This window comes from Nansenia antarctica (genome assembly GCF_963989245.1).
Source record: "Nansenia antarctica genome assembly, chromosome: 11".
In the NCBI taxonomy this organism is placed as follows: domain Eukaryota; kingdom Metazoa; phylum Chordata; class Actinopteri; order Argentiniformes; family Microstomatidae; genus Nansenia; species Nansenia antarctica.
In genome coordinates this window covers 8,199,393-8,214,807 of record NC_137681.1, presented here as the reverse complement: position 1 = coordinate 8,214,807, position 15,415 = coordinate 8,199,393, and the positions used below count along the sequence as shown (strand labels likewise).

The following is a 15,415-nucleotide window of genomic DNA, read 5'->3' as shown; positions in this document are numbered from 1 at the left end:
AAAGTCATCAAACATTGATAGTATCATAACAATACAGGACTCAGATCTTAAACACAAGTTCCAGGTCAGTGTCAATAGAGTTATCACAGCAACACAATAGCACAGTACACACTGTTCCTCTGTCCACAACATGGACATGTCCTTCACACAGCCAACAGGGCAAGGCCTGGTATGATGACTTCAGCCTGGCTTAGTGCCACAGATACATTGGGATATACTGAAAAGTTGTATGGAGAAACTCTGTCCTCTGTTAAAGGTGAAGCAGTTTCGTCCAGTAACAACAGTTCTAGTCCAGGAATCAGGATGACAGGATGTAGCAATAGGAAGTCATAGTTATAGTGTAGTGTATCATGCTTGCTGGCTGTGCAAGGCATGGTTTCCTACAGCGCCCTAAGGAAGACCGTGAGTCATGTCATTGAGTTTAGGGCTGAGAAAAGCCGATTACTGTCTGAGAGTGAATGTGTTTCCACCTAAAAAGTAAACACCTAAAACACTCTTCGCAAATGTAGCCTGCCTCACAGAGATTGACTGCATGTTGAAGTGTTTATCAACTGTTTGTGAATGATTTACAAACTGCTTCTGACCTGTTGCGCTCGTCGTTCCACATTTTATGATAATGACGAGGATAATGTCAAGAGCAGAAGAGCAAAGTGAAGGATCGTTCTCAAACACATTCCCACCCTGCCCCACCCTTCAGTTCAAATCATGACATGTCAAGACCATACGCGCACAGTGTACACACACGCCACAGCCACACGCACACACGCACACACACACACACACACGCACAGACCACTACCAACACAACAGAGGCCTCGTAAGCTGTTGCTCATACTGTCAGAAAGAAAGCAAAACAAAACTCGAAGGAGCAGAACTAAAGGGACAACGCAGACAGACGTGAGACGAGCCTGGATGCCTTCTGCTGCTGTGCTGACTAAGGATCACATGACCCACGTTAACTGGTCTTAAGGAGAGGAAAGGAGCTTTCAACCTCGGCAGTTATGGGGGAAAAAAAGTGTTTAGTGACACATGAGAACAGGGGGTCAGTCAGGGTGTGAAACCCTACCACCCCCAAAAAAGCATATGTAGCCAAATATGTGTGTGTGAGAGAGAGAGATTAATGCACATGAGAGGTGAAAGGGAAGGTAGCATTCTAGACAGCTCTCTGCTGTGTCTCTGGTTGTCTATGAGTATCACATGTATTCAATTCAATTCATATTCAATTCGTATGATTCCATCGAGGACCACTTTGGAAATAAGTGTTTTAAATAATGCTTTTAAAGTGCTATCCTCTGGACATTACTTAGTGTCATGATGCTTGAATGATTCTATGTAAATTCATATTATTATTATTTTTTTAAATCACTCAAAGCTGCAGAAACATACCTATGAACTGTCATGATGGGATTGATCCCAATGTGTTGCCATAGTTCATGTACGGGTCATATGCTAGTTCAGACTCCAGCACTGCAGGAGTTTGCAGTCACATTCAATAAACAAATATGCTCAGATTTGAAGCTCCTGTAAACAAATTAATATTCAAAGCCCTCTGGAGTAACTGCTGAGTGCAACAACAAATGGTTGGTTATCTGCTCGAATCTTAATGTCAATTGGAAGATGCGAGCAGATGATGTAATTCATTTACCAACTCCAGGGTCACCTGGCTGGCCTTAAGGCAACCAACAGAATCAGTGACCATGAGTTTTTAACGATTTACTGTTTGCTAAATCTATCAAGAAGCCAATGTAGGTAGGTGCAATAGTTGCTGCTCCCAAGCCAAGGGATAGACAGGCTTCTACTCGGGTACGGTCTGTGCTTTTGTGGTTTTTTATGTTGTGATTCTGTTGCAGTCACTGGTGGCTGCATGCAACACTGTCATTTCAATGAAGTATCTGTCTATCTGTCTGTCTGGATCATAGTTATTATTAACTATCTGTCTCCAACTCTCAGAGTTAATGTGAGTGGCCTAGTCCAGCTAGTGGTAAGTGGCTGTGCAGTGTGCAGGCAAGCTCTCCATAACCCTTCCTTCCTTCCTTGCATTAGTCTACAAGCACTTTCTTCTGTCCAATGTTTCTTTCTTTCTCTCTTCTCTTGTCACAGTCTAACCCATAGATCATAGTTATTATTAACTATCTGTCTCCAACTGTCAGAGCTATAATGTGAGTGGCCTAGTCCAGCTAGTGGTTAAGTGGCTGTGCAGTGTTGCAGGCAAGCTCTCCATAACCCTTCCTTCCTTCCTTGCATTTAGTCTACAAGCACTTCTTCTGTCCCATGTTTCTTTCTTTCTCTCTTCTCTTGTCACAGTCTAACTAACCCACCTCTTCTGTGTGTTTCCTAGTTATTATTAACCATCTGTCTCCAACTGTCAGAGCTATAATGTGAGTGCTGGCCTAGTCCAGCTAGTGGTTAAGCAGTGTGCAGGCAAGCTCTCCATAACCCTTCCTTCCTTCCTTGCAACAGCACTTTCTTCTGTCCATGTTTCTCTCTTCTCTTGTGCAGAGTCTAAACCCACCTCTTCTGTGTGTTTCCTAAGCGCTTTCTCCCGTTCGTACTGGGTGATAAGTTGTTCGTTGTCTTCTTTCAGAAGCTCCAGCTCCACTTCGTGCTCCTGGTTGACGACGAACACCGAGTCCAGGTTCTCCAGCACGGCCACCACCAGCGGCATCAGCTCCTTCACCACGGCCTCGTCATACTGGCCGATCAGCCGCTCGAACTCCCGGTAGATGGAGCTGGCCAGCCCGGACACCCGCTCGGACATCATCGCCGCGGTGCCCGGGTCGTCCTGGTAGAGAACTCCGTCGTCCAGCTCCATTTTCTTGGGATTTCTTGCCCCCTTATTATATTATAATATTATTTTTAGGGTTATATTATATATTCGTCTCTAGCTTAGAGCTTAGTAGTCGTGGAAAAAAGCTACTTGCGAAAACCTTGCCTGCGAAAAATGAAATGCAAGCCGTCTTGTAATTTCCTCCAAAGAGTGTCGCCTATGTATGCACACTTCTTCTACTAGTCAAGCTTCTACCATAGCTTGACTAGTGGGAAAAACTGAACTAAAATAAAAAATAAAGTAAAAAAATAAACGCATAAATATAAGTTAGGGTCCCTTTTCTGCAATGCACGGCTGACTTTTCAAGGGGCTAAATTAGAAAAAGTCTTCCAGTTGTCCTGTCCCTGCGACCTCCCCACAGATGAGCTTCTGTTGTTGACTGGCCCGTCACGATGCCGACGTCACATGCTCAAAGAGGGTCTGGGAGGAGGGAGAACTACTGCTAATCCTTTTTGATCTAGTAGTATATTGGAAACATTGTATCATAGTTTGCTTAAGTGTTTCGTTCCATCTTTAGCTCCCTATCAAATGCTCTCCACTTGTAACCCGGCTTGTAACTGTTCAATCATGTGAGACATTCAGTGTGGAGGCGACTGTTGCTTCTCCCTCAACAGGTTGTCGTATGGTAGTACTGTTATTAATATTAATAATAATAATAACTTTTATTTGTATAGCGCTTTTCCTGCAAACGTTGCAGCTCAAAGTACTCCAATCGTTCTATAATCATAATTTCATTATTTAGTCATTTTAAAGGCAATATTAAAAAGATGGGTTTTTAGTCTTGACTTGAACATATTTGCTGAGGTTGCATCCCTAATGTAAACTGGCAGTGCAGTCCACATTTGGGTGCATAAAATGAGAATGCAGCCTCACCAAATCTCTTCTTTTGTACATGTGGTACACAGAGAAAACTAGTGTCAGAAGACCTGAGAGCTCTTGTTATTAAGCAACTTGGAATATGTTTGAGTGACATAAAAACAGACCAATTATCATGACATTTGTTTTATTTGCATCAAGTCTTGTCAACTGATTGAAATAACACACAATCCAAACTTATTATACAGACGTCACTTCCCCATCATCTTACGATACCTGATAACGTAGACTAATGTGTATGTGGCAAGTGAACAGAAATGTTGAAATGTTATTATATGAAATTGGCGTAATTAGGCCACGGCTACCCAAAGGATGTTATCATGCCAATAACACCCACCTGGTGGTTAGAAGTATCATGCACTATCTTTAAAGTACATAAAGTGCAAAACAAAATGATTCATTGTACTGAGGTTACCTTCCAGCAATTGCTTGTCAAGCATTATGTATTGATGACTGTTGGCTTTGCAATGCATAGGCACTATTCACCCTGATTTTCAAAGTCTCAGACATTCAGCACGGGACAAAGACGAACCTCACAGCTACACGACAGAAATAAGAACCACCTCAACACGCCAAAGGTAAGGCTGCCCGCTAACCACAGACCTGGGTTCAGATTATCCTAAACCCCAAATCCCCAATCAACCATTTGGTGGAAGACAAAACACCTGGGGGGTATTCCATCAGCGTCGCTAAAGGAAAATCCAGGCTTTTTGAACAATCTTGCGAGACTTACCCAATTTTTTAAATAAATCTCGCAAAACGTATATATATATATATATATATATATATATATATATATATATATATATATATATATATATATATATATATATATATATATATAACTTAATATATAACTTAAATGAGCCTGGATTTTTGCTTTTCTTCTTCTTTTTTTGCGACGTTGAGGGAATACCCCCCTGACCCTTATTAGTGAGTAGAAGGGCAGCCTTCACCAACACCAACAGTCTAGCAACTTAAAAACAATCACAGACATCTAAATGTACACATCTGAATTACAGTGAAACTGCAATGTTTTCTTACTTTGTACACAAAGCACAATCAATGAAAATGGCATAACGTTTTTTTTCCCAAAAAATGACAGCAATAACCACTGTAAAATGGCAACAAATCATGAAAAATATATATAAATAAATAAAAGCAACATTGCAACACCCCCTTTTAAAAAGTCCTTCAGAGAGAGACAGTACGGCACAATCTCATCGACAAGTCAAGTTCGTTCTGTTCAAAAAGCTCATCAAGCCATGACTGTCATTGTGTGGTCTGGCTGGGGACAAGAGGAGGAGACTGAGGCTGGAGGGGAGGGGGAGAGGGGGGCTAAAGGGAGGGACAGGGGCTTATGGACAGAGGCTGGGGGACAAGGAGCTCTGACCACGGACCAGATGGGTGTAGTCGTTGGAGGGGGTCAGTCAGGCATCCTGTCCACGTTTGCAGCAGGACTCAGATGACGTTGAGGTGGCTGTTGCTTAGTGACGAGGGACAGAGGGAAAACGGCCTATCACGCGTCAGGCTGCGGAGAGATCGGAGCACGGCGTCGGGCATGTGGTCAGCTATCATCCGGGGACTGATCAGAACACTCCGGAACGCAGACTCACTGGACCACTCGGCACGGTACCGCACCTGGGAAAAACAGGATCTGATTTTTTGGGCGAAAGAGGGGAAGAGAGCACAATGTCATTGACCACTGACAGAAACTTTGTCTCCATTATGGGATGTTGGAAATGTATGTGTGTGCATGCATACATGTTTGTGTGTATGTGTGTGTGTGTGTGTGTCTGTTAGGGCTTTCACACCGGCAAAGAACCGTGCCGGTTCGCGTTCGCGTTCGGAAACCTCTGAACCTTGGTGCTGTCTGGCGAACGAGCCCGCGTTCATACCAGTGTAACCTGAACCATACGCGTTATCAACCCTGGGTGATGAAGGGGCGGGATAAACAAACATTTCACAACTAGATGGCAGCTACTTCACTGGAAATGAAGATAATATCTTCCACTACAGTATCTGAAATAAACAAAATTTTCTGTGAAACAAAACAAAAGACACTTTCTACACGCGTTCTTTTACTAATCAGCTGCTCCATTACTGGAATAGAAATGGCTTACGAAATTCGCGTTCGCGCATGTCCGCGCGCGTGTGCGTGTGTGTGTTTGCTGAGCATGTGAGGAAGATAGAGAGAATAATGACACTTTTGATATTGTTTTGGATCACTAATGATTAGATTTACATTAGATTACATTTTGTCTACTTCCTCCTTGCTGGTCTCTGCAGCCTAGAATAGGACACACCCTCTGACGACGTGACTGTTCTACGTTTTGGTTCGCGCTTGAGAACCACTATTTTTTGGTGCCCGCTGCGAACCAACTTTTCAGGTTCCGAACCAATTGAGCTTCGGTCTGAACGCGCCGGCCGGTTCCAGACTTGGTTTGCGAACGCGAACCGGCACAGTTCTTTGCCGGTGTGAAAGCCCTATGTGTGTGTCTGTGTGTGTCTGTCTGTGTGTCTGTCTGTGTGTGTGTGTGTGTGTGTGTGTGTGTGTGTGTGTGTGGGGGTCTGAGCTGGAACACACCTGCGTGTGGGCCCGTCCTCAGTAATGTGTAGTATTCGGCCCGGCAGGTAGAGTGGCAGGTGAGCAGTGTGAACAGGTGAGTCCTCGGATGCCAGGCTCTGATATGACGATGAGCGGCGAATCAACAGTGACTCCTCCCCTAGGAGAGGCTGGCTAAGCTCCTCCTCCCTTCGGTTGTCCATCTCAGTAGGGAAGTCGTCAGGGTCGCCCCCAAACAGCTCATACCAACATCCCTGCAGCAGGATACGGTACTGAGAGAGAGAGAGGGAGGGAAGAAGAAGAAGAAGAAGAAGAACAAGAAGAAGAACAAGAACAAGAAGAAGAAGAAGAACAAGAACAAGAACAAGAACAAGAACAAGAACAAGAACAAGAAGAAGAAGAAGAAGAAGAAGAACAAGAACAAGAACAAGAAGAAGAGGGAGGAGAAGAAGAAGAGGGAGAAGGGAGAAGGGACAAATCTTATTTGCCTTGCTTTTATGCTTTTATAATTTTAGTCTTTAGCACTTCCTTTTTTACTACACTTAAGACACTTTCATCCCTCGCCTTGCATTAGTCTCTCTCTGTTGTATTTGTTTGTTTTTATTTATGTTTCCTGTAAAGAGCATTGTATTGCTTCCATGTATGAAATGTGCTATATAAATAAAGCACAGAGAGGAAGTTTTGTCTTTCTGTGTAACACAATGACATTTCCCTACTCTCAACCAAACCTCCAGTAAAAACAACTCCATAACAGAACTTTCTACAAATATAAAAGCTTTCTGTGGTGTGTCAATATTCTCACCTTGGGTCTATTGCAATTAGAAACCATTTTAAGTATTCTCCTCTTCAAGTCTTCCATGTTGGGAATACTCAACCTGGTAAAAAACAAAAACAGAGAGAGAGAGAATGAGAGAGGGTGACAGAAGGGAGAGGGAAAAGAAAGGGAGGGAGTTGCTCTCGTTCCTCTGTGGCTGTAATAACGGGTCAGGGCCAGATATAGCTGCCCCATCACACAGGGTCAGGAATAGTCTCTTCACCACCGCACGTTCACATTTAGCATCAGAACTGAGGACTTTCCACTGGAGTCCCCATCAACACATGCCCACGCGCCCATGCACAGGTGTGCGCGCACACACGCACACACACGGGCACACGCACACACGCGCACACACACACACACGGGCACACGCGCACACACACGCGCACACACACAGGCACACGCGCACACACACGGGCACACGCACACACGCGCACGCACACACACACACGCTCACACACACATCCTGGTCCATTGAGCGTTATGTCACGAAAATACAAATTTTAAACAGAAAGTCATTGTTAAAGCAATTTGAAAGGGGACAGAGAGGCCAATTTGTGAGATAGAGATGCACCCCTAGGATGACAAGAGGGCATCTGAAGGGTCTTAAGTGGCCTCGTCTTCTACTCCATTTGCACTGACTCAGCATAACTGAACATCTCCAGGATGTTTCAGTCCTGTTGGCCTTCAACGATCACATCTTCTCAGATCAATGCGGATGATGGAAGAGAGACAACGAATTGAGGCCATGTAGTATAATTGACCTGTCGCTAAGCCACGCCCCAAAAGAGAAATTGTCCAATCATATCACAGCACTACAGGCAGAAAACTCGGAGAAACAACTCGCTAATATCTGATGGTGAAAAGCTTCTAGACTAAATATTCTTGTCATCTTTAAAAAACATCTAAACATCTACAACATCTATTACTTACTTGTAAATCAGAAATTTGAACTCCCGCCATTGTAAGTCATTGAATGTCATTCAGTCACGGTCGGTCAGTCAGTCACTGTCAGTGAAGAATTTGAGCGAGTGTTGTTTGTTTGTCCGAGTTTTCAAAGGGGGCGTGGCTTAGCGATAGGTCAATTGACGTTAAGGTTTATCCTTTTCTCCTACTTACCTGGGCACAAGGTCCTTGCCCAGTACGACAGACACCACAAAGTTCTTGGAGTAGTCAGCCAGGGCTTTACTATAGAGAGAAAGATGGAACTTATGAGTGCATTACACAGTCTTAAAAATATGTCCTTGTAAAGCTGTGTTATGACTCAACGTCCCCACTATGCTGTATACACTCACAGTACGGTTTCAGTCAGTCCAGCTAACAAGTTAACTCACTTCACTTTTTTCCTGTCATTGAAGCACACTACAGTATGAATGAATGAATGAATGAATGAATGAATGAATGATCTTTATTGTCATTGTAACAGGTACAACGAAATTTAAATGCAAACCCTAGGTGCTAACAAACAAACACAGTCCTAAGATAATAAAAAACAAGAATGAGACATAAATAGACAAAAAAGGGGGAGATATAAATAGGGGCATAAGTGATGGGTAGGAATCTGAGAATGTATCTATTATGTAAACTTATATACTTATATACACTATATGGCCTATTCACAGGGGGGTATATAGACAGGCGGGAGTTAGCATGTAACTGTGTACTTTTATAAACATATAAACATATGAACTAGTAACTTATATTCAGTATACCCGCTGATGCAAGACTACAGTTCACACAGACAGGGCCGTGCAGAAGCTCCTTAGAGGCTTTAGTTTCCTGCCTCTCCTCTATCTTCACTTTCACCGCTGTGCTTTAAAACAAAGCATGTCCTGCCAGCTGCAGCTGCCAAAGTGTGAAGGCCCAGAGCGGCCCTTACCTCATGAGGCCCCCTGGTGGTGAGAAGGCGTAGCACTGCAGGGTGGGGAAGGAGCTGCGCAGTAGGATGGCCAGCAGAGAGGCCGTGCCTCCGCCCAGACTGTGGCCGGTGATGACCAGCTTGTACTCCTAGACACACACACACACACACACACACACACACACAGGCATGCATGCACACACACACACACACACATACACAGACACAGGGGCACAGGGGCACACAGACACAGACACACACACACACACACACACACACACACACACACACAGCGTTGACGGTGTTGTTTCCAACCAAAAACGGCCACTTAATGACTACAGGTAGTTGTATGGTCGTAGTGGTTCTTACAGGGGCGATGGAGAAGGCCTGGTTTAAGATGCCGTCGTTGATGAGCTTCTTATAGATGTACCCTGCTGCCTGAGACATGCCCTGAGGAACAGAGACCACAGAGAGAGAGGCATTACTGTTTCATATCCTCCACTGTCACTCAAACAACGACACACACAACGCAGTGACTTAGTCAGGAGGGTGCGACATTACAGTGTGAAGAAGACACTGAAATATATTGACATTTCTATTCACCTTATGAGCATAGCAGGTTCCTGAGACCCCCTCTATGGGCAGGTCCTCACACTCAGTGGACAGGTCTGTCAACAGATCCTACACACAAAGAAAGATTCATTAGGAGAGATAGAGAGTGAGTGAGCGAGCGAGTGAGTGAGTGAGTGAAAGAGTGAGTGAGTGGGTGAGTAAGTGAGTGGGTGAGTGGGTGAGTGAGTGAGTGAGTGAGTGAGCTCGAGAGAGACGGGGATAGAGAACACTCAACTTGAGTATTACTGAGAAAATGAAAAAAAAGGGAAATAGTGCCAGCGATAGGTTGATAAAGCAAAAGAGCGATGGAGGTAAAGATGTGCTCGAACAGACCTGTGAGAAACAGAACGATAGAGAAATACTCACCCTGAGTGATAATGTTCCTCTGATAGCCACCAGTACTGCCTCTATCTTATGGTCCAGAGCCACAAAGAAGGGGATTTCATAGATCTGGAACAAACAATGGGGAATTCAAAGTGTCAATGTTAAACTGGTAATAATCTATTTATAATCCACTTTTTTCACATTTTGGGCTAAAGAAAGGTTTCTCTTCAACATAGAGGAACACTTCAGAAGCGTTGTGTGAAGTGAAGTGATGATGTGGGAGTCAGTGCCTAGTGACAGAGCAGGTGACTGGTCATGGTTGTGAAGAGGTAACTGAGGAGTGTGTGTCAGAGGAGCTACCTGGTTGAAGAGGTAACTGAGGAGTGTGTGTGTGTGTGTGTGTGTGTGTGTGTGTGTGTGTGTGTGTGTGTGTGTGTGTGTGTGTGTCAGAGGGCCTACCTGGTTGAAGAGGTAACTGAGGTGGGTGTGTGTGTGTGTGTGTGTGTCAGAGGGCCTACCTGGTTGAGGAGGTAACTGAGGTGTGTGTGTGTGTGTGTGTGTGTGTGTGTGTGTATGTGTGTGTGTGTGTGTGTGTGTGTGTGTGTGTGTGTGTGTGTGTGTGTGTGTGTCAGAGGGGATACCTGGTTGAAGAGGTAACTGAGGTGTGTGTGTGTGTGTGTGTGTGTGTGTGTGTGTGTGTGTGTGTGTGTGTGTGTGTGTGTGTGTGTGAGTGTGTGTGAGTGTGTGTGAGTGTGTGTGAGTGTGTGTGAGTGTGTGTGTGTGTGTGTGTGTGTGTGTGTGTGTGTGTGTGTGTCAGAGGGGATACCTGATTGTGAAAGCTGACGTGGATGAAGTCTCTGTACTGCAGGCCGGTGCTGTGGAGGATGGAGGAGAAATGGCAGCCCAGATGGTCTCCACCGACGATGTCATACTCCGCTGCCTGGCTCCTACAGCTGCAACACAAACACACATAAATAAACACACTTTTCACACGGTCTTCATGTCAGCAGTTACAACAGTTTAGGCGGTTAGGAGAAAGGTGATTGTGACGTGAATAGTCCCAGTTCTGAATAGAGATGACGGAGGATCACATTTAAAGGTGTTGAAGTCTTACCAGTCCCCGCTGAGTTTGCAGGCTCCGGTGAGAGGGTTGGAGTAGACGTACATGGGCCAGCCGTACGCCGCCGCAGCAAACTGCATACAGTTGGCCGCCTTCTCCAACTCTTCCTCCAGATCCTCAGCCTAATAATAATAATAATAATAATAATAATACATTAGACTTATATAGCGCTTTTCTAAACACTCAAAGGCGCTTTACAAACTGAAAAGATCGAGTAGTAATAATAAAAAGAAACAGACCAGATCAGGCAGGATTCTGTGAGACTGTGGTGGGTGGACCTCAGACCTTCTAAAGTATTTCACCAATGGGGGTCGGGGGGGGTCAGGGGTTTGGGGGTGCTAGCGGAGAATATTTTTGCTAAATCGAATATAGCACTAAATCGTATGCCGATTATCTACACCTCTACCTACCTCTACCTAGCAGACAATATTTTCGCTAAATTGAATGAATATAGCACTGTGGTCGTGTGGTCATTAAACGATTCATTCATTCATTCATTCATTCAAATCGTATGCCGATTATCTACACCTCTACCTACACTAGATGCAGTGCGAATCCCAAAGATCATGTCACTCACGTGTACAAATCGCGTCACTCGCGTGAAAAAACATTTCCTTATGAGACTCTGGCAGCAGGACAAATGAGGTAATTAATGGGGAAACACTGGTGTTATGTAAACAGTAGGTGAATGACTGGGCTGGACAGACTGACTGACAGCACTGTACTCACAATGGGTGAAGAGGGGCTGTGAGCAGCGATGTCGTCGGGGTCTCGGCACTGCGCCATCTTGTCCTGCTCCTGGTGCAGCAGAGCCAGACCTGCTGCTATGTCACTGGCCACAAGGTCTGTATCCTATGACACACACACACACACACACACACACACACACAGAGAGACACAGACACAGACACACACACACACACACACACACACACACGGAATGGAATTCATTAAATGTCACTAGGTACCACGACCAGAAAGCAGAAAGAGAGGTTAACCAATCATTAATCAATGGCACACACAAACACGTTAAAAACACCCTGAAGTGACACGGTGTCACCTATGTGTCATGTTTGCCACAAAGAACGTGCGCACACACAGTCAGACACCTACCGAGAAGAAGCCGCTGACCAGCTGGGCGATGCTGGAGAAGGCCGCCCTGTGGCTCTCGTCCTGGGGGAGGCAGCAACACAGCAGCCTCAGCCTGCTCTCCCACACCCTGACGGCCAGGGAGCGGGCCGTGGACAGGAGCTGGGACCCCTCGCTGCTCTCCAGGTCCCGGACCCCGAGCGGCTCCACCATGGCAGGCCCAGAGCGGGGGTTGCCGAGCGGGTCGAACACGAACACCACCCCCACCCCCAGCGACAGCAGCAGGATCCAACTGATGTGATAAGATGTGAACATGATCCAGGGTCAAAGGTCAAACATCGGGAGAGACATCCCCATCCCTACACCATGTAAACGGTCAAAGCACATACATACATGGAGCATATTGTATAAATGTACAGGTAATATATAAGTAGATGTGTGTGAAAATGATACAGACAGAGTATAACTGCAATAAAAAAAGAACAAAAAAAGTCTAGGTTTAGAAGAAGGTGATAGAAGAAGGTTTTTCCTTCTATCACAGAGACTGCCAATGGCCCCGGGCCTGAGCTGGATTACTCTTCCTGCTACGACTGGTGGATTGATGATTCACTTGCTTAGTCAAATGTATTGATTGTAACTCGCTTTGGAATAAGGCGTCTGCTAAATGCCAAAAATGTAAAAATGTAAATGTAACTGCTAGTTCTGTCCCACCTTGCAACAACCGTGGCGATGACAGCCGCCACCCCCGCAGGCTCACAGCCTTGGCTGTCGTCAGACACCCAGACGGCCCCCAGCACGGCCCAGACCAGCTCGGGGAGGTACAGCACGGCCCGCAGGTACACCAGCGCAGGGATGGAGCGCCGCGGGCCAGGGTTCGTGATGGTTCCTAGGGAAACGAACAGGGTAATAGCAGCTGAGTTTCCCTGTCTTATGGTACAAGGTAGAACATAGTGAGAAGAACAAAGATATGTGAACTGTTATTACTGGTCTGTCAGGTCACAAGCAGAGAATACTCTGGACCCTTGTTGTCGTCATAAGGACACAAGTGGGAAATGTGAAAGAGATAGAAATGGAACAGGATTCACCTTGAGCACTGACGTACACTATGGCACATAGTGACAGGATGATGAACGCGAGCAGGACCAGCAGGACAACTAAGTAGCTGTGGAGGACCCCCCCACCTGGACAGTCAAACCTCCCCTTATGGATGGTGTACAGCACCAAAGTTCCAATCCACCTGTAAGGATCATCATCATCATCATCATCATCATCATCCATAGGACCAGACTCAAAACAAGAGGGGATAGAGCCTTCTCCAAAGCAGCCCCTAGGCTCTGGAATAGTCTCCCCCTCCACATCAGATCTGCCCAGAGCATCGAGGCTTTTAAAACAAATAGCTAAAACACATCTTTTCTCCTTGGCCCGACACTGCACTTTTTTTTGTATTGCACCGTGTTTTTAGTGTATTTTATCTGTTAAGCACTTTGGGCGGCTGTTTGTCGTTGTAAAATTGTGCTATATAAATAAACGAAACTAGTTCAGTGTTGGAGAGATTAGTGTTGCAGTACCCATATAACTGGTGTAATCAGTTAAATGTTTAATAGGTATCTGTTGGGCGGAGTTGGGATATTTTCTTTCTTTTATATGTGATGGAATACGGGGGGGGAAATGTGGATTTCTCCATTAATATGATATGACATTGATGAAAACCTAATGCTAAACTGTTGCTGGCTTTATGAGTGCCAGTTACCTGATACTCTGATACTGAATAATGCAGCCCTGGGTTACACCTGTATCTGCAATACAATACTACCTTTGCACATAGCGTATTATTGCACATACCTCTTTGATATAGCCTCTTTTATACCTCTGTACACAACACACTGTACATAAGCTACCTTAACTGTAGCTCATAACTGTATACACCCCTCTAAACTACTGTACTTGCCATACATCTCTATCATTGTCATGTTTTTATATAAATAAATAAAAAAATCTTCACTATTTTCACTTCTGATTAGATGCTAAACTCAAACTGCATGTCGTTGTCTGGTACTTGTACTCATTGCAATGACAATAAAGTTTAATCTAATCTAATCTGAACACTTGAACACTTGATCTCTGCACTTTATATTTATATTAATTATGACTCTTGCACTATGATGTTGGTTTGCACTGTCTTGTCCTGTCTTGCACCTGTCCTGCTGTAAACCGTGCTCCATTGTCCCAAACCAAATTCCTAACATGTTTACATGTCATGGCAATAAAGTCTTCTGATTCTGATTCTGATCTAATCTCACAGTTTGTTTTTATAGTATACGTGGGAAATTGCAGACAGTGCATCACTCACCACAAAACCCTGACAACCAACTCAAAAGCCCCGGGGAACACCAGATCATCGCTGGCGATGCCCCACCGCCGCCCAAACACCACCATCCCAGGCATGGTGACAGCAGCAGGTTCTCAGTCTGTCACTCAGTCACGATGGAAGTTGCGACATCCGCACCCAGAGCAGCAGCGATCCTGTCCAATGTTTACTACCAAAATGTCTCTTTAGATAAATCAATGTCAGGATCAACTCTAACCATGTTCCACTGCAATGATCGCGTTTCTTCGAATGTCTTATCAAATTAGGTAGTTATATATACACCAGGGAATGTCCTTTAAGACATGCTAGCTAGCTAGCACTGTAGCGTACTCAGGTGCTAGCTATGTCAATCTTCCTGTATTCTGGGTGCCCCATTTCAGATTCACCTTAGCAATAACAACGTATATAACAGCCAACCAACTACACGATACAAGTGTCTATCTAACACAGATACAGCTTGAACAAGCGATACAATAGATACGACTGCAGAAACAGCCCAACCCTACTGGGGCTAACGTGGGGTAGCACTCGGGTTTGTTGTCTTTCTGAAGGTGTTCCACTGAAAACTGCTCCTGGGAAACACTGTCCGCTGCATAATAGTTCCGATCAAGGTTTAGGCTTAGTAATGCCATTACTGTGTATGGTCTGGTCTCATGGATACTGAGAGGTACAGTACTCAATATTGAATAAAACATTTATTGATAAAACATTAATTATTGACACAGATATAGCCTATAGCCCTTATAATGAGAAAATAATAGTAAAGCCTATTATCTCTGGTGTTTTCCGATTATAGAGAATCTTCCAATAAAATCCCAAAACAATTCCAAAAAAATCTAAAATTCCCCAAAAAATTAGACACTACTAAAAACAACTATGCCTGTAACTGCCAAAATTCTAAATTAAATCAATGTTCCACTAAGCATGAAAATAAATTAACATCACTAGTCACTTTTCT

General features: G+C 44.6%; 2 protein-coding genes across 2 annotated transcripts in view; both read right to left on the bottom strand.

Annotated features, from left to right (window-relative positions):
- Positions 1-2,853, bottom strand: part of spag9b (sperm associated antigen 9b) — a 38,117-nt gene extending 35,264 nt beyond the window's left edge. The window contains exon 1 of the mRNA XM_080541953.1: positions 2,513-2,853. Within this exon, the coding sequence (XP_080398079.1) occupies positions 2,513-2,812 (300 nt within the window). The 5' untranslated portion in view covers positions 2,813-2,853. The remainder of the gene's footprint in view (positions 1-2,512) is intronic.
- Positions 2,854-4,578: 1,725 nt separating this feature from the next.
- daglb (diacylglycerol lipase, beta) lies at positions 4,579-14,868 on the bottom strand. The gene is made up of 15 exons (XM_080541595.1): positions 14,440-14,868; positions 13,175-13,326; positions 12,801-12,975; positions 12,114-12,381; positions 11,730-11,852; positions 10,995-11,122; positions 10,707-10,833; positions 9,923-10,006; positions 9,548-9,625; positions 9,314-9,394; positions 8,966-9,093; positions 8,206-8,274; positions 7,072-7,144; positions 6,291-6,541; positions 4,579-5,360 (listed from the first exon to the last, which is right to left on the bottom strand). Exons 1-15 carry the CDS (start codon positions 14,532-14,534, stop codon positions 5,165-5,167), a joined length of 2,028 nt encoding a protein of 675 aa, XP_080397721.1. The 5' UTR covers positions 14,535-14,868; the 3' UTR covers positions 4,579-5,164.
- Between the last annotated feature and the right edge of the window lie 547 nt (positions 14,869-15,415).

Coding starts and splice junctions, on each gene's coding strand:
- daglb (XM_080541595.1), bottom strand. CDS start 14,534: ATGCCTGGGATGGTGGTGTTTGGGCGGCGGTGGGGCATCGCCAGCGAT. Junction 10,834..10,994: donor TGCAAACTCAGCGGGGACTG/GTAAGACTTCAA, acceptor TTTGTGTTGCAG/CTGTAGGAGCCAGGCAGCGG. Junction 9,395..9,547: donor GAACCTGCTATGCTCATAAG/GTGAATAGAAAT, acceptor TCTGTTCCTCAG/GGCATGTCTCAGGCAGCAGG.